General features: G+C 40.5%; 1 protein-coding gene across 1 annotated transcript; it reads left to right on the plus strand.

Moving 5' to 3' along the window:
• The first annotated feature begins 896 nt into the window (after window positions 1-896).
• On the plus strand, window positions 897-17609 carry mtrf1l (mitochondrial translational release factor 1-like). Its single transcript, XM_088351672.1, has 8 exons — window positions 897-2534; window positions 2595-2668; window positions 3185-3289; window positions 5507-5585; window positions 5661-5824; window positions 10123-10240; window positions 10325-10461; window positions 14796-17609. The coding sequence occupies exons 1-8, from the start codon at window positions 2123-2125 to the stop codon at window positions 15012-15014; spliced, it is 1308 nt and encodes a 435-aa protein (XP_088207798.1). The 5' UTR covers window positions 897-2122; the 3' UTR covers window positions 15015-17609.
• Window positions 17610-18239: the final 630 nt, after the last annotated feature.

Consider the following 18239-nt stretch of genomic DNA (forward strand, 5'->3'; position numbering starts at 1 on the left):
AATTGCATGAGCTTTTTGAATGAAGGTTGGGTCGTTTCAGTATAGGTTTAATAACAGCGGACTTAAAAGCCACTGGAACAACACCTGAGGAGAGTGATGTGTTTATAATATTTAGAATTGAAGGTCAAAGGAACCCAAAAAGACCTTTAATCAGCGAGCCTAGAAACGGGTCAAACAGGCAAGTAGTCGCTTTAAGATTCTAAATTTACTGATCACTATATCGGGAAAAAAATCCCTGGACAGTCACCATGTCGCGCATCTATAATTTTCAGACCTTTAGTATGTGACGTATAAACATGGTCTTTAGAAATTTCTTCCCGTATGCATTGAATTTTATTATTAGAAAGTTGTGGGCTGAATGGGTAGAACTATCTGGAATAATCTGTTGCCTCGTTAGCGATGCTATGGTGTCGAAAATTTAAATCACATATCAATTGATTAAAAAAAAAAAAAACTTTTCACTGTACATTTAGGGTGTCCAAATCATTTTAACTCGGGGGCTACATGGTAGAAAAACAATTCACAGGTGCCTGACTTGTAGATTAAAGAGACAGAAAGAAACTGTGTGTGTGTGTGTGTGTGTGTGTGTGTGTGTGTGTGTGTGTGTGTGTGTGTGTGTGTGTGTGTCTGTGTGTGTGTGTGTGAGAGAGAAAGCAAAAATAATAGAGATAGAGGGAGAAATACAAAGTACAAAGAGATAAAGAGAGAGCAAGGAAGTGGAACAGAAAAAGGGGAGAAATAGCATGAAAAACAAGAGAGTGTCATGATTACTGATGCGGGGCACCTGAGTCTGCTCCGTTGGCGCCAATAGCCGCGGACGCTGATTGGCTGCTTCCTCTTTTTTAAACGCCCGCTTTCCTGACAGCACTCGTCAGATCGTTTGTGAACCTAAGCTACACGCTAGGCAAACTTTTGACTCCTGACTCGATCCTGCACTATTCTACGTCTGATTCCCGTTGCCGATCTTTTTCTGAAACTATTTACGCTTTTGCTCCTCCGCCCCGGCCATCGAATTGTTTTTTCCTCGCTCTTGACTTTGCCTGTGCTCAACACGGAAGTGCCACTTCCGCGTTCCTGCTATCTGCTACCCGTGACCGACAATCATCGTATCGTGGATGCAAGTCCTCTTTTCTCTTCTACATAAAACTGAGGAAACGCACGCAATTGGGTTCCATCTCCGTTCCTGGTCAGTGACAGAGAGAGAAAAAGTAGAGAAAGTGTAAAAGAGAGAGAGAGATAAAGAGAGAGGAGAAAGAGTAAAAGAAACAGTGAGGGAGAAAGAAAAAGAGAGAAAGGGAGAAAGCAAGAAAGGGAAAAAAGAGAGATGAAGGGAGGGAGAAATAAAGAGAGAAAGAGTGAATGAGGGAGACAAAGTCCAGAAAAAAACAATTGAGAAAACAAATTAAAGAGAGAAAGAAAGAGTGACCAAGAGAGATAAAGTGAAAGAGAAGATGGCTGGGATGGGCTCCGGCACCCCTGCGACCCTACTGAGGATAAGCGGTGCAGATAATGGATGGATCTGAAACTCTTTGGAAAATTAAATGAAACAGAGTAGTTTGGTTTTAGTTTCAGTGTTCATATTACCAAACAGTAAAAACTAACTTAAATTAACAGCCGATCGTAAGCTATTGGAATTTGTACACCTTTTTTTTCCCTTTTCATAAACCTAACCAATTACTTTCTTGTGTTTTGAGGACTAACACTAGTTTCACGTGGTTCAAACAGACTATCAGTGCGCATGCGCCAAGTTTTCAACATGGCTGCGCCCGTCGCAAGGTAGAGTCAATAATTTTCGATGAAATATTTTCAGTTTTAGGAATGTATGGTTGACGGTTTTTTAAAAAATTATCCAGTCCCTTGTTTAGGCACTTGGACCGTGCTTCCCCCTTCCGATGTTTATTGAGCTTCACAATTTATAATTTGTTCAGTTTAACACTACCAGCAAACATCGACTCTATATTATGTTCTCAGATAAATGCGCAACTTTGTTAGCTTTTTGCAAATCCATATGAAAGTTCTTATCCTCTGAGAGTAATACGTCCTCTGCAAGTAATACACACAATCACGATGATGGGGAAAATTGTTGTTTCTGCAAGAAAATAGAAAATTTAGTCATTCAGTCATGTTTTTAAGAAGGGCACTTTCCCTCCTACCTAGAGAAAAAGAATCAGTATTTAACTCGCTCAGTTTGTGCTTTACGAGTTTAGCAAATATCATTAAAGATGTCAGATTTGGTGTTCACTGCATCAGAACTACAAGGACTATTCACAGTGCCAACTGGATGAATTCAGCAAAGTTAATATCCCTCGATGAATTATTCTCAAAGAGATCCCTGCTGGATTATTTGAAAAAGTTGGACTTTGAGTATACCGAGTGTTTGAGGGTGGTGAACAGCAACCAACAGGAGCAGACCAGTACAGAAGTGATGAAAGCTAAGAGGACCAAAGTGTCCCATCTTGCACCACTCATTCAGACCATCAGGGAACTGGAGTACAAGCAAACGGAGATGAGTGAATCAGAGGCACTTCTCAAGGGTAAGATTGACTTCTCGGAAAGTAAAAAAGGCCAATGTGTGATTTTGGGTATTCCCACAGATGAAGATCTACGAGAACTGGCTGAGCAGGAGAGGGAAACCTGTTTGCAAAATATCCATGACCTAAGGCAGAAGGTAGCAGTTATACTTTCAAAATGACAATGAAAAACATTTTTTGTGTTCTTTATTTTTTAAGTTATTTTGCATTGTTTCATTGTTTTTTTATTTCGGATGGGTAAAATCAATTTGATATTTTATCAAAAGAAAGAAACAAATGAAATATTATGCTTATTCGGTGTTGAAGTAATTAGGTAGCTAATTGTTTTACAACCCTCACTAAATATAACGTGGTGCGCAGTAAGTGATAAAATCTGGTGAAAGAAATTATTTTGTTACCAATTATAGGTCGGTAAGGGTCTGATAAAAATGCATTAAAACATTCACAAACATTTGCAGGAGTGTGGAAAAGTTGATAAAGTTTTAAAATGCATCGTATATACATAGATGGTTTGTTCTTCATATTTTTTCATCTTCGCACTCCTTTTTTTTTTTTTTTTAATACCTAAGCCCATTGCTAAGTGAGAGATAACTCTTTGTGCTTTCTGAGAGCTATATGGTTCTGTTTAAATTATTTTTTACTTATTGTTTCAGATATTTGATCTTTTGATCACAGAGGAGGACGACGATTTGAGCGACCTCGTGCTGGAAGTGACAGCGGGAGTTGGTGGACAGGAGGCCATGCTATTCACTGCAGACGTTGGTTTCAATGTGTATATTGCTATTGTATCAACACAATTGGTTCATGGGCTTTCATTAGGAATATAATCCAACTCTTAAAAGATACACAATGTCACCATTATAAACAGCTACCCTATTCAATTGTATACAAAATGAAGCATCGTAACTTGCAATTGTTTTACGTATAATTCATTTGGTCAAGCTCATAAACAAGACATGTTCAACAACGTCAATAAACGGAAACCTTTTAAATACATTCGCTATCCACCTATGATGCTGGATCCTAAATGTTTTGTTTAGAGGTTGCTCATCAACCTTTGTTACAAAAGTATTGCTCCTGAAATACAGATGGGAAAATGCAGACATCATTGATGGCCAGCGCAATTGAAAAAAAGTCACCCCCAGTGTGTTTAAGAAAAATTGTATCCTTTAATTTGTGAATAATACAGAAAGTACATAAATAACGTAAATGAAATTGAAAAAGTATTAATGTTGAAGATCATGATATTTTTTCTATCAAATACTAATGAGAAATTTGAAAGCATGTAGATTATGTGAACAATTTACAAATGTTCAATATGCGCACCGCCTGGGACACGGCATACGTCAAGTTGAGTCGTGAATATAGCTTCTGCCAAACACGCTGACCATATTTTGGGTGACAGTCCAGCAGATTACTATTTTATTTTTAGAAACAAATTACTTGCTTGGGAGTCAATAGGGAAATACATATATTTATTATCATAATTCATTATTAATCTTCAAAGGACAGCATTTCTCTCAAACACACTTGAGTTTGATTTATGCTCTAGTATTAATTGTAAAGGTGCTGAAAAAATTAGGCAAACAGAAGGAAAAATTCTGATCTTAGAAAAAAAACCCTCAAACATTCAGTATGTCACAGAAGTAAGTAAACCCCTCACATTTCTGCAGAGATTTCATTATAATGTTTAAGGAACATCACTGACGAAACATCGCTTTGACACAATGAAAAGAAGTATGTAAACAAAGGCCATGGCTGACTGGAAAGATACCCTCTATTCTGGTGAAACAAAGAGTAATTTACTTGGCTCAGATTGTGAGACGCTTGTTTGGAGAAAAGCAGGTGAGGTGTACAAACATGTTTGTGTTGTGCCTAAAGTCGGCCATGGTGTTGGCAATGTCATGGTTTGGGGCTGCATGAGTGCAACTGAATTTGGGTAGTTGCATTTCATTCAGTGAAACACAAATTCAAGAATGTACTGTTAAAAACTGGCGCAGAGAATGATCCTCACCCTCCAGAAACTGGGTCGCAGGATGTTCCAGCCTTACAATGACCCAAAGTACACTTTTAAGATAACCAGCACTTTTCTAAAGGGGCTAAGGCTAAAGGGGTTACTGGCCAAACCTGTCTTTAGATCTAAATCCAACAGTACGTCTTTGGGGGTCCCTTAAGCGGAAGGTGGAGAAGAACAAGATCTTAAATATCCCCCAGCTCAGTCATGTCATGGAGGAGTGCAAGAGCACTCCAGTGCTGTATTGTAATGCTCTGGTGAAAACCGTGGCCAGAGGATTAAAGTTGATCTGCAAAAACATAGTGCCCAAACAAAATAAAATATTGAACATCAGGAACTTTCACTTCAGGGTATATTCACTTTTGTTACCAGGGTTTTGGCTACGAATGGCTACAGTTTCAGTTTTTTGAGGGGGGGAAATAGATGTACACTGCTACATAAGCTTTACACAGACTTCTTTTCACTGTGTCAAAGCAATGTTTCAGTGTTGTTCAATTAAACATGACTATGAAATCTCTGCAGATGCGTGTACTCACTTTTGTGACACAATATGTTTACTGCATATCTTCTAATGAGCCCCAAGGATCGATTCCAGCTGCCGCACCCTTCCCGTGTGAAGTTTGCATGTTCTCTCCGTGCCTGCGTGGGTGTCCTCTAGGCACTTTGATTTCCTCTCACTTTCCAAAACATGCATGTCATGTTGAATGGCCGGTTTAAATTGTTCCTAGATGTGAATGAGCTAGTGAGTTGTCTGTCTCTGTGTGCCCTACAATTGGCTGGCAACCAGTTCAGGGTGTTTCCTGGCCACTTCCTGAAGATAGCTGGGATAGGCTCGAGCACCTTCCGTGACCCTAGTGAGGTTACGCGTCGCAGACAATGGTTGAATGGATAGACCAGTTGAAGTAGAAATATACTCTTTGGATATGTAATTTGAATCAACTATCTTCCCCGTCCTTTACAGCTGTTCAACATGTATGAGGGCTTTGCTCGGCACAATGGCTGGTCCTTTGAAGTCCTAGAACACGTAAAGAGTGACATAGGTGAGTCAGTAGGACACATAAATTGGGAAAAAACGACTCCCACAAAAGTTGATTGTAGTGTTTGTTTTTGCTCAGGTGGACTGCGTCACGCCTCTGTGAGCATCAGCGGACTTCAGAGCTACAAGAGGATGAAATTTGAAGGCGGCGTTCATCGCGTCCAGCGGGTTCCAAAGACAGAAAAGCAGGGTCGCATGCACACCAGCACTATGACTGTGGCTGTGTTACCCCAACCCACTGAGGTAGAAACTTCTTTGTCAAACTGAGTTTTATGCCATTTACAGTAAGACCTCGGTTATCGCGGTTAATGGGACCAAAACCACCCGCAATAAGTGATAATCCGCGAAGTAGCGGCGCCCCTTCAAAAAAAAAATAAAAAAAATCTCATCTCATTATCTGCACCGCTTATCCTTATTAGGGTGACGCTGCATGCGCCGAACTCGCTCCGTCGCGCAGCCGGGAGAGACCTCCGCCGACCCTCCCTTGTCCCATCAGGCCGGCTGCCTTATCCCGCGTCAGCTGACGTTCTGCCGAAAAACCCCGCAAAAAGTGAAAATCTGTGATTTAAAAAAAAAAAAAAAAAATTTTTGATTTTTTTTTTTTAACCATTACAGACCGCGAAGCTCTAAAGCCGCGAACGTCGAACCGCAAAGTAGCGAGGTCCTACTGTATTATTATATGTATATTTATATATATGTGTGTGTGTTATATGTTTGCATGGGTGCTGGAAATCCTTAAAAATGATTGAATCATAATGTTGCATTTTCACGGTCAGCAAAATGCTTGAATTTGGGGTGGTTGAATCTGTTGCGATTGCCATATTTCTTGGCAGTCTGACTATAGACAACACAATGAATTAAGAAAATTATTTTAAAAGTGCGTGAAAATGACACTGACACACCTGCCTTCTAGTGGCTTGTCAAAATGGGGTTGTCATGTGAAGCGTCACTGCACCAAAGAGGACAGCTCTATTTAGAAAGCCAGCTCTTTCGGCATGGATCACTGAGAAGAGGTCTCTTTCAGCTCCCAAACGGCTCCTCAGATGTTTTTGTTGTTTTAATGATATCAACAATAATAAAACATAATGCACCAAATTATTTAGTAATTAGTAATGTCATATGCTTTGCAGGAGATCTGTGCAAAACACATGAAATATAAATTAAAATATTCACAGATATACAAAAAATGTAAACGACAAAACAATTTTGGCTTTTTATATACTGAACAGATTTCAAGTCGAATAACAGCACAGAATCCCTGAAAATGCAAAACAAAGTACAAATTAAACATATTAACTCATCGCTGCTATTAATAAATAAAAAATGCCCCCCCCCCCCCCCAAAAAAAAAAAAAATATATACGATTCTATTTTAACCAATTAAGTCAGAGATCAACTGAAAAACCCTCCAAAAATATTTATTAAAATGAGATAAACTGAAAGCAAAAGATAAGCCGTTTCTAAGATTGAATGCACTCTGCTTCAGAACAATCAATACTGCTTTTTTTACATACAGAACTTCTTTTTTTTGTCTCCCGGATTGAACTCCAATATTACCAAGCACCTATTGCGCCCTTTCCATGTTTGTAAACAAGTGTGACTCATTGAAGCAGCACATGCATTTTGAAGCATATTAGCAGAATTCTCCTCAGTTTATAGCAGCCCATTGACGCAAAAATGTTGTAGTTTATATATAGCAATGGTTCCCAAATGTTGTAGGCTGGCGCCCCTTTGGCTCCCCGGGGAATTTCTAGTGCACCCCTCACAATCGACAATACAGTTTTGGGGTTGGACACTATTAGACATTTTTAGCTGGAGTCACAGCATTGGTCATTTCTTTGTGCCTTTTGCGAACTTTTTTCGTACGGCGTGAAGGTCGCAAATGCTACTTTGATAGAGGTTTGTTTACCTCGCAGTCTATTTGGAGATGCACCTTCTTTGTCTTTTACTTGTAATCTTTTTTGACATGCCGTGCATTTTAATATGTGCTAATTTTTGAGGTGCTGGTACAAATGACTTGTTTCCCCTGGACCTAGCGACTATGCGAAAGCAAATTCTGCAACGGGCGTTTTCTTCTGTTCAATGAGCCTACAAGGTGAGTGTGGCATAGTGTGGTGCTTGCAAACTTCGTACCGCGTTTATTGCCTCTGATTGGTCAGGGCTTTTAAAACTTAAACAGTAACAATTGTGGTTGGCCAAAACTCCATCACTCACAACAAAACCTTGGAAAAACCCGCAGTGCTTTGCGGTTTCACAACCACATTACGTGCATTTATCTGGTAAATTGGCGATTTTTTTTTTTTTTTTTTTTTTTTTTTTTTTTTTTTTTTTTTTTTTTAAATATCCAGCGCGACCTCATCAAATTTGGGATGATTGTGGATACATACAGGCAACTACCAGGATTGATACGGCATTAAAAGGCCAGTTGTGATCAAGCATTGAAATTTAAAAATAAGGTACCATTCTTTTTTGTAATGGAAATTATATATATACGGCAGCGCAGTGGTTAGTGCATGTGCGGCACAGTTCATGTCTTGGGAACCTCCTGCGTGGGTTCAAATCCAGCTCCAGACTTCCTGTGCGGAGTGTGTATGTTCTCCCCGTGCTTGCGTGGGTTTCCTCCGGGCACTCCGGTTTCCTCCCACATTCCAACAAACATGCATTTCAGGTGAATTGGGCGGTCCAAATTGTCCCTAGGTGTAAATGAGCGAGTGAGTTGTCTGTCCCCGTGTGCCCTGCAATTGGCTGGCAACCAGTTCAGGGTGCCCACTGCCCGATGATTGCTGGGATGGGCTCCAGCACCCCCACGACCCTACTGAGGACAAGCGGTGTAGCTGATGAGATGAGATATATATATATATATATATATATATATATAATATATATATATATATTACACAGTGAAGAAAATAATGCAATGATGTGCACTCGTCCTGTCGCAGGTGCAGAAAACAGCCCCAAAGCATTATAGCACCAACCCCACGCTTCACGGTAGGGATGGTGTTCGTCGGATTGTACTTTTGATTCTTCTTCCTCCAAACACGCTGAGTGGAATTATGACCAAACAGTTCTATTTTGGTCTCATCTGACCACAAAACCTTCTCCCATGAATCCTGTGTATCATCCAAATGGTCATATGCAAACTTTAGACGGATCGTGATATGTGCTGTTTTAAGTAGGGGAACTTTTCGTGCCATGCATGATTTCACGTCATGACTGACGTCTTAGTGTATTACCTACAGTAACCTTGGAAACGGTGGTCCCAGCTCTTTTTAGGTCATTGACCAACTCCTGTCATGTAGTTGCGGGCTGATTCCTCACCTTTCTTAGAATCATTGAGTGCCCACGAGGTGATATTTTGCATGGGGCTCCACTCCGATTGAGATTGACCGTCATGTTTAGCTTCTTTCATTTTCTAATGATTGCTCCAACAGTGTACCTTTTTCCACCAAGCTGCTTAGCCTTTGCTCCGTAGCCCTTTCCAGCCTTGTGGAGGTGTACAATTTTGTCTCCAGTGTCTTTGGACAGCTCTTTGGTCTTCACCATGTTACAAGTTTAAGTCTTACTAATTGTATCGGGTTGACAGATATCTTTATGCAGCTAACGACCTCAAAGAGGTGCATCTGATTCAGGATGATAAAAGAAGTGCAGGTGGACTTCTAATGGGCGGACTAACGGGTCTTTCAGGGTCAGAATTCTCGATGATCCACAGGTATTTAAATACTTGTTTGCACCTTTATCACACAAATACATTGTTAACTAAACATGCATTGTGATTTCTGGATTTTTCTTTTTTGGTTTATCTCTCTCACAGTGAAAATGCATCTACGGTTAAAATTTCAGACTCTTCCATGATTTCTAAGTGGGAGAAATAGCAAAATAGCAGGGTGTTTAATTCTACACAAGGGGGGAATTGTTAATATTATATAATATTTTATATTGGGAATGTTTTGTCGTATTCAAAGATCTAACCCAAAAAAACAGGTTTGTTTACAACATTTTGGAAAATAGGTTTGTATTTTTTGTGGATTAAAAAAGCTACACCTTAAATGAAATGTATTGCTCTTTCTTTTTCATTTTGCATGTTAACTCCAAATATTATATATCTTTAAAATAAGGTAATAGGAAAAGAGAATAATTTTTGGAGGTGTCTGTATTTTTGTTCATTGTCAAGTTAAGTGACAAACACTTGTTGTTTATTTTATATTGTAGCATATTCTGTTATTTTTTCTATCCGTGCAAAACTTCAATTATTGAAAATGGATTTAAAAAATCCAAATACAGTGGGACCTCGATACTTTGCGGTTCGACGTTCGCGGCTTCAGAGCTTCGCGGTCTGTAATGGTTAAAATGTTTTTTTGGTTTTGGTTTTTTGTGGGAAGGGGCGTCGCTACTTTGCAGATTTTCACTTTTTGCGGGAATCCCCCTCAGCCGACGACCTTAGCACGGCGCGCTGTTCTCGTTTCCCGGCGCGCGGCTTCCGCTTTGTTTTTGTGTTGATGTTAGCTCACAGCCTGGTTCTTTTGATGTGTTCTTTTTCAGATCTCTTTCACAATAAACCAAAAGGACCTGAGAATCGAAACGAAGCGAGCAAGCGGTGCTGGAGGTCAACACGTCAACACCACAGACAGTGCTGTCAGAATTTTGCATTTGCCCACTGGTATATTACATAATCCTGCTGGGTTCCCCCCCAGACGAGATATGAAGTATCCATGCCAACGTCTTTGTGTTTTTTTTTCCCAAGGTGTTGTAGCAGAGTGCCAGCAGGAGCGCTCGCAAATCAAGAACAAGGAGAAGGCCTTGAAAGTTCTGCGGGCGAAACTGTACAGTATGAAACTTGAAGAGGAGACCAGTAAGCGCTACAGTCAGCGCAAAGTACAGGTACATGTTCAACTTTATCATGTTTGTTAAATCCTTAGCTAATATATTGGCCTGGGAACACCCCGAGTTCCTGCCGAATGAGCTGGACAAAGTGGCGAGGGATTATAAGGCTGCACATACGTCACAACCAGTGTTCCCTCTAAACTGCGCGCGTGCGCAATTGCGCACTGCTTGCACATTCTCAGCGCACAAGAAAATCTAGCCAGCGCACAAGAAAATCTAGCCAGCGCACAAGAAAATCTAGCCAGCGCACAAAAATGAGGGGTCAAAATTACTAATTAAGAAGCGACTCAAGTCAAAGTTACAGTGCATGAAGGTAAAAATACACGGGTTCCCTTGACGTTGTGTCCTAAATGCGGTATTTTGAAGTCGAGTTGGAGAACGAAGTTGAGTAAAGTCAGTAGAGTTTGTGGGGACTCGGCTTCTTCGGCTCGGCTCACTAAAAGGAACTGGCTCTTCGGGTTGTTTTTGCTTCTTTAATCCCAACATGACCAAATATTATGTAAAATTATACACAAAATGACTTAAAGGAAGGGGGGAATAGAACAAAAAAGAAAAAAATACCAAAATGAAAAATAGTGAAAAGCTGAGAAAAAAAGAAACAAAAGGAAGAGAAAAAAGAAGGAAAAATTTAGAAAAAAGCCAGGAAAAAAAGAAAAGAATGAAATGTAGGAAAAAAGTAAATAGAGAACAAAAAGAAAAAAGTAACAGCTCAGGAAAAAAAAAACACAATGAGATTTTTTTTTTAAAGGAATTTTTAAAAAAGTAGATAAAAAAACACGGTAAAAAGAAGAAAAAGTTTGTGTTGCATTCAAATAATTTCCAATTATATCAAGTGAATCTTTTTGCCAACATTGTACTTCCACTAAAACATGTGATTAATTACAGTTCTGTATCTTCCAACCGACTAAATAAGCCCCCCAAAATGTTAATATTATGCGACAAAATATATCAGGAAATAAAAAGAAATGGATATCTTGTGAAAGAATTGTAAGAACTAACGACGTTTGTAGGCCGTACAACCTTTGCAATAGTACGTGAGTCAATTCATTCAAGAGAAAAATAATTTTGCATTGCCGGAAACTCAGCAAAATGTAACTTGATGTCAAGTTTTGGACATGTTTGATAATTAATTATCTTGCCACACTTGGGATTATGGTTGCTCACTGTTGTTTCAAGCGCTGCTCACCGACTTTGTGTGAACGCTCAGACCCATGGAAAATTAGAGGTAACATTGGTCACAACACCATGACGGTTGTCAGTAGACATCATCAACAACGACAATAAAAGCTTTACTATTCAACATCAGTGGTAATGACTAGTCAATCGAATATTGTGCAGCTGTCTGATGAGGTGGCTCACCTTGTCGGAAAGCACAAAGAGCACAATTTAAAGAAATTAAGGATAACATTAGCAGAGCTTGCTACTGACCCATAGCTTCTTCCTCCTAACATATTCGCACATCAAACTAAATTTTCCAGTCTGCCTGACTTCAGTCCACACGTTCTGTACCACTATATTGTAAAAGGAGTATCCCCATACACCGGTACTGATCTAAAAGCTTATAAAAGTTCTTCGTAGCTTGTTGGGTTACCGTTACACATAGTTCGCTGATGTGGGGAGGCACCTCATAAAGGCAACACGTTAGTGTGTATGCTAATATGTTTGATATAGGGCGCAATCAAATCTCAAATTGACTGTACCCAAACCTGCTGAAAAATCTTTTTTTTTTTATAGCTACAGTATTTGGCGTGACTTTGAAGGAATCTTTTGCCGAACGTGTCGGCATCTTAGATGTTTTGTTTTTGTAGTCAATAATAATAAAACATTATTCACCAAATTTTTTAGTATTGAGTAATTTCATGTTTTGCAGAATATCCCTGAAAAACACATGAAATATAAATTAAAATATTCACAGATCTACAAAAAAATGTAAACACTGGACAGATTTAAAGTCGAACAACACAAAATCCCTGAAAAAGCCAAACAAAGTAAAAAATAAAAATATTACCTATTCAGTGCTATAAATAAATTATAAAATGCAAAAATATTAACCACTTATAATTTTACTTTAACCAATTTAGACACTGATACTCTGGAAAAAACATGTCCTCTGCTTCTGAGCAATCAAGTTCATTATAAAATGAGTCCAAATTTGCTCTGCTTTTTAAACATACAGTACTATGTTTCTTTTTTTTTTTTTTCTTCCGTATTGAGCCTAAATATTACCCATTACCTATAGAGCCCTGTCTGTGTTCGTAAAGTAGTGTGACATAGCTAAGCTGCGTGTGCATTGTTGAAGCAGACTGGCAGAATTCATGTTAGTTTTATGGCAGCCCAGCTTGGTGGCCTTGGGGGTAGGGCGCCCGCTCCGAGACTGGGAGGTTGCTGGTTCAAGCCTCAGCCAAGTCATACCTAAGAGTTACTACATTGGTACTCATTGCCTCCCTGCTTAGCGCTCGGCATTAGGGGTTGGAATTGGGGGGTTTGGTCACCTAATGACTCCCAACACATCAGTTGGATTGAGCGAGGGGAACCCTCCTCTGTATCAATCTCCCAGAAAGAGTCAGGAATGTGTTCTTGACTCTAGCCACCTCCCACTCGGGGGATATGGCTCCGGTAACAAAGACTAATTACAACAAAGTCAGTTAGTTCTTTGTTCCTTTGTCTCTTTGTTTCCTTATCCTCGCTGTAAATGTGGACCTGGAGTCGTCCAATTTCGTTGTCACAGCATATCCCATGTTGTAAAAAGTTGTTTTGTTTTTTTTAAATTATTTTTTTAGACCCGGTTAATGGGGACCCAAACCACCCGCTAAAAGTGAAAATCTGCAAAGTAGCGACGCCCCTTCAACAACAAAAAAAATAATAAATAAATCTCATCTCATTATCTGCACTGCTTATCCTTATTAGGGTCGCGGGGGGGTTGGAGCCCATCCCAGCCATCTCCGGGCAGTGGGCAGGTGACACCCTGAACTTGTTGCCAGCCAATCGCAGCTGCAAATCACATTAGTTCTCGCAGCTAGCTGCGTTCTTCGACGCCAGGCCGAGTGATCCACCGCTAAGAGTCGTAAAGCTGGGCGATTTTACGTCCGCCCGGGACGATCGGAGACAAATTCACGACAGGGTTTTTACTTGCGCCGTACCGCCGGTGCCGTTCGGTCGCTCCCGCAAGCGAGCCCCTAACCCGCGGCGCGGGTACTTCCGGGCGTGATACGCACGACACCGACACAGTTACGGAGGTCCCCCGCACGTCCGCCGCCTTTCGCCCGCCACGCGCGGACGAAAGCCTGTCGTCGTGCCGCGCTACTGGGGTCGTCGGACGAGCGGGCTTCCCCCAGTTACGGGGGTAGCCCGATCACGCCCGCCGCCTTTTCTCGCGTCGCGCCGTGTGACACCGCGTCCGCCGAACTCGCTCCGTCGCGCGGCTCGGAATTTCTTTAAGCATGTCAAGAAGTCCAACTTTGTTGGCGATCGAAAGCATCATCCTCTGCATTTTATGCCCAGCCACAGTAGAGCTTTGTGAAAAATCTAATTGAAAGATGTGTGCTAAAGTCAGGGGTCTCCAACTTTTTTCAAGTTGAGAGCTACTTTTTGTTTCTAATTGGTGCAATGGGCACCCAGTTTGATATAAATTTCTAAAATAGTAACTTAGCTCGATGGCTGGCTGAATAGCTAAAAAGTAGCTTGATATTTAGCTAGAAAAGTAAACCGGTAAAAAACTCAAAAGGGGGCTAGATAGCTAGGTAAAAGAGTAAAAGGCCCGGATAAAAAGTTATAAAAAAGAAGCTAGATAGATAGCTAGAATTGAGGCCAAACTTTAGATTGATCCCTAGCAGAAAAAAGACAAACTGTTGCCGAATAGCATGCAAAAATATGTAAAAAGCTAGTGAGGGTCAAACAGAGTTACCGAATGTTTGATCTTACATTACACAGTCCAGCGTTTTCCGAATTGCTCAGGTTACCAGGTTAATTATTAGAAATAGGGTTAAATAGACTCCGTCAGGCCCTGCAATTGGCTGGCAACCAGTTCAGGGTGTCCCCTGCCCACTGCCCGATGATTGCTGGGATGGGCTCCAGCACCCCCGCGACCCTACTCAGGATAGGCGGTGTAGCTAATGAGATGAGATGAGATGAGACTCCGTCAGCCAATTAAAGAAACATACTTGAAAATCCCAATGACCCAGCATTGGTGAGCTATTTTCAAAACAGGTCTGCAGGCACCTCAAGTGTTTTTTGGCGACAACACATGGAGACCCCTGGTTATAATGAATGTACTTTTCCATTACATCATCGTGTATTTAGATGCAATGGTTTTCCCCACCATCTTCCCACAGATTGGAAATAGAGGCAGGTCTGAGAAAATCCGCACGTACAACTTTTCCCAAGATCGCGTCACGGATCACCGGATCGCTTTGACCCTGCATGATGTCAAGACTTTCCTACTTGGAGAGGATTTGCTGGATGATATGAACTCTTCCCTCATGCGATATTCTAACCAGGAGGAGCTCATGGTACTGTTGGAGCAAAACGGCTTTAAGGAAGGGTGGTCATGAATTTGGACCCAATTCATGACATTATGTCCGTCTGTGTTTTTAGTGTTTCACATTGTTGGGTGGGGAAAAAAAGCAAGGGATATTATTTCCTTACTGTACACTGAATGTTTTATACAGCATTTTGAGTGAAAAGTGCTTGACACATAGCTTTTGTTTTGATTTTTCTTGATTTTGAACAATTTTAATGGGAAATTGTGGTGTACTATGATCAGATCAGCAAGTTGATCGGATGATATGTAGTCATAAGAGTCATTTAAGATTGATTTCAATGTCTAGGTTAAAACTTGAGATTTTCTTAAGGTAAAGAAAGAGGAGCGTCCCGCCTGAGCTTTCCACTAGGTCTGCTTCCAAGATTGGTTCAGGGGGGAATCACACACACTTAATGGCTAGAGGCTAATTTATTGAAAACACAGGCGAAAAAAAAAAACACATCTAACTGGTTTAAACGAGATCACATGAATACATGAAATGAATCTGATTGGTTTGTACAAAAATCACAAGTTTAAATGAAGTGAATAATGCTCGCCGCTAGATGGCGTGCGAGCGAAATAAATGAGCAATAAGAAAAGTGAAACTTTGTAACACAAAAGTACAATGCATTAACTGTAAAACCAAGGGAGTGTAGAAAGGAGGCACTTCCCGGCACTAAAATGAAGGACATCTTGATTTATAGTTAGTGGGCCCCAAGAAGATACAATTGTTGTTGGAATAGAAACAGCACCTGCATACAATCAACTGTGGTTATAAAATTGTGAATTACAGCATGGCACTCCACGCATCGGCCCGGTATTGCAGTACCTCCGGGAACGGTGCATTCGCAATGATCGCAGCAAGGCTTTAGGGCTAGGACCTTAGCTTGGCCTTTTGGCTGAGAGTAAGAGACCCGGCTCCTAGGCTTTGCAGCGTATTATGAACTGACCGATAACGGATAATGAATAAAGAAGACAGAACAATAACCCTTACAAACTTGTAACATGGCGAAAACCAAAGAGCTGTCAAAAAACACCAGAGACAAAATTGTACACCTCCACGAGGCTGGAAAGGGCGACGTGGCAATTGCCAAGCAGCTTGGTAAAAAATGTCCACTGTTGGAGCCATCATTAGAAAATGGAAAAGGCCAATCTCAATCGGAGTGGAGTCGACATTTGCACACGGGGGCAGATTTATTTTCCTAACAATTTAACTAAGTGTACTCTATCGAAGACGGATGAAGTAGAAGTGACGTTGGAGTCTGTGTGAAGCCTTCTTCTAAAGTCCTTTAGCTTTTACTTATTGGCCCACGTCTCCCAGCATGATGGTGTGCTGGTTCCTCCCATGGGCCTGCCAAGGAAGCCCCCTGGGCTTCACAATCTCATCCACGAGCGCCTTGATGTCTGGCTTCCCAAAACAACGTCGCCTCCACGAGTCCTGTTATCAAAATTCCCTAGACAAAATATGCATTTCGAACAACCTGCCTTGACTTTGTACATTGAACTAAAGCCCATTCAGTGAAAATCTTCATTGCATTATGAGTCAATCGTATAAAATCCTTTATAGTCAAAATGTATAAAGTCCTTTAGTATGCAAAGAAATTCAGAAGAATTGTGCTTTGTACCTTGTCGTAAAATCAAGTGTTGTGAACTTTAATTGCATGTGTGCCTCTTGGCACAGCCAAAGAACTGGTGGGTGTGTCCATCCTGCGCTGTATCAGCTAAACAACTGATAGATAGGTGATCTGAATGATTCCCGTTGGGAAGGTAAACAGTTCAACTATTATTGTTCAGCTATTTGAATCCGATTGGAAGGGAAATAGCTGATGAAGTGCTGCATCTGGTCATGGAGGGGAAAAAATGAACCGGGTTTTTTTTTTCTCTGACTCCTCGGACTGTTCCGACGAGGAGTTTGAACCAGATTGCTTGGCAGAAGGGGGGACAAACGGAAGAGGTTTTTGACGCCGATGAACAAGTTGACTATGTGTAGGAGGATGGCATGGAGGAGGATCTAGGTGACGAGAATGTAGACGAAAATGTGAGTGGACAAATCATTTGGCAATCCAAAATGAAGAAATAATGTGGTCTCTTTCTCACAAAATAGCTGCCCACTTTGTGCACTGCAGGACCCCGGGCCAACATTGTATGCCATTGCCCGCCTCAGTAGCCTCGTCGGAAATTATTGACAACATAGTTGTAATGATTAATTTACAAGGTGAAAGAACAATTATATGCTGGACCACGATCACCGCAGAGCAACTCCATGCATACAGAGAACTTCTTATTTTAGCTGGCATGTACAAGTCAAAAGACTAATCTTCAAAGAATTTGTGGGACAAGGAACTAGGTGGTCTGATGTTTGCTGCTCTAATGTTTGTCTTCAAGTTTAGGGAGTAATTAATAACTTAAAATCTACATTTGTATAGGTAGGTCTGATGCAACTGAACATTTGAGTGGTTGAAGTAAAAAAACATTCAGATATGACTGAGTTATCACTCTTCAAGATCACTTCAAAAAAATGTACACTGACATGCATTGTGCAGATTTTTGGGGAAACTGCTTTTGTTAAAAAGTTATACTTTTGCTCTCTGGATTGAAGTATATTAATAAAACCAACTAGACAATTCCCGCGGCAATTGTAAGAGTTGTGATTGATCTGGCAGATGTTGGTAGAGAACGGTAGCGTTGAGTTGTTAGCATTAGAGTTAGCATAAAGTTTTTAACTCAGAGAGATGTATTTGTAATTTTTAACTTGGTTCTGTGGGGGGAATTTTTTAGCATGAAGCAGTTAGCATTTAACCATTAGCATCACTTTTAAGCCTTTAACGATTAGCATAACTCATCAACATGTACCCATTAGCATAGTTTGTAAATATGAAGTTGTTAAAAAAAGCCGAAATGTCACCGAAATGTTTTAGCATGAAGCAGTTAGCATTTAGCCGTTAGCATCACTTTATAGCATGTATCCATTAGCATAACTCATCAACACGAGTCCATTAGCATAATTTGTAAATATGAAGTCGTAACAATATTGCCATTACCAAAATTTTTCAGCATGAAGAATTTAGCATTTAGCCGTTAGCATCACTTTTTAGCATGTATCCGTTAGCATAACTCCTCAACATGAGCCCATTAGCATAATTTGTAAATATGAAGTCGTTAAAATATTGCCAATACCAAAAATTTTTAGCATGAAGAAGTTAGCATTTAGCCGTTAGCATCACTTTTTGGCATGTATCCATTAGCATAGCTCATC

Source organism: Urocampus carinirostris, chromosome 13 (genome assembly GCF_059441175.1).
Source record: "Urocampus carinirostris isolate Australia breed hairy pipefish chromosome 13, RoL_Ucar_1.0, whole genome shotgun sequence".
NCBI lineage: Eukaryota > Metazoa > Chordata > Actinopteri > Syngnathiformes > Syngnathidae > Urocampus > Urocampus carinirostris.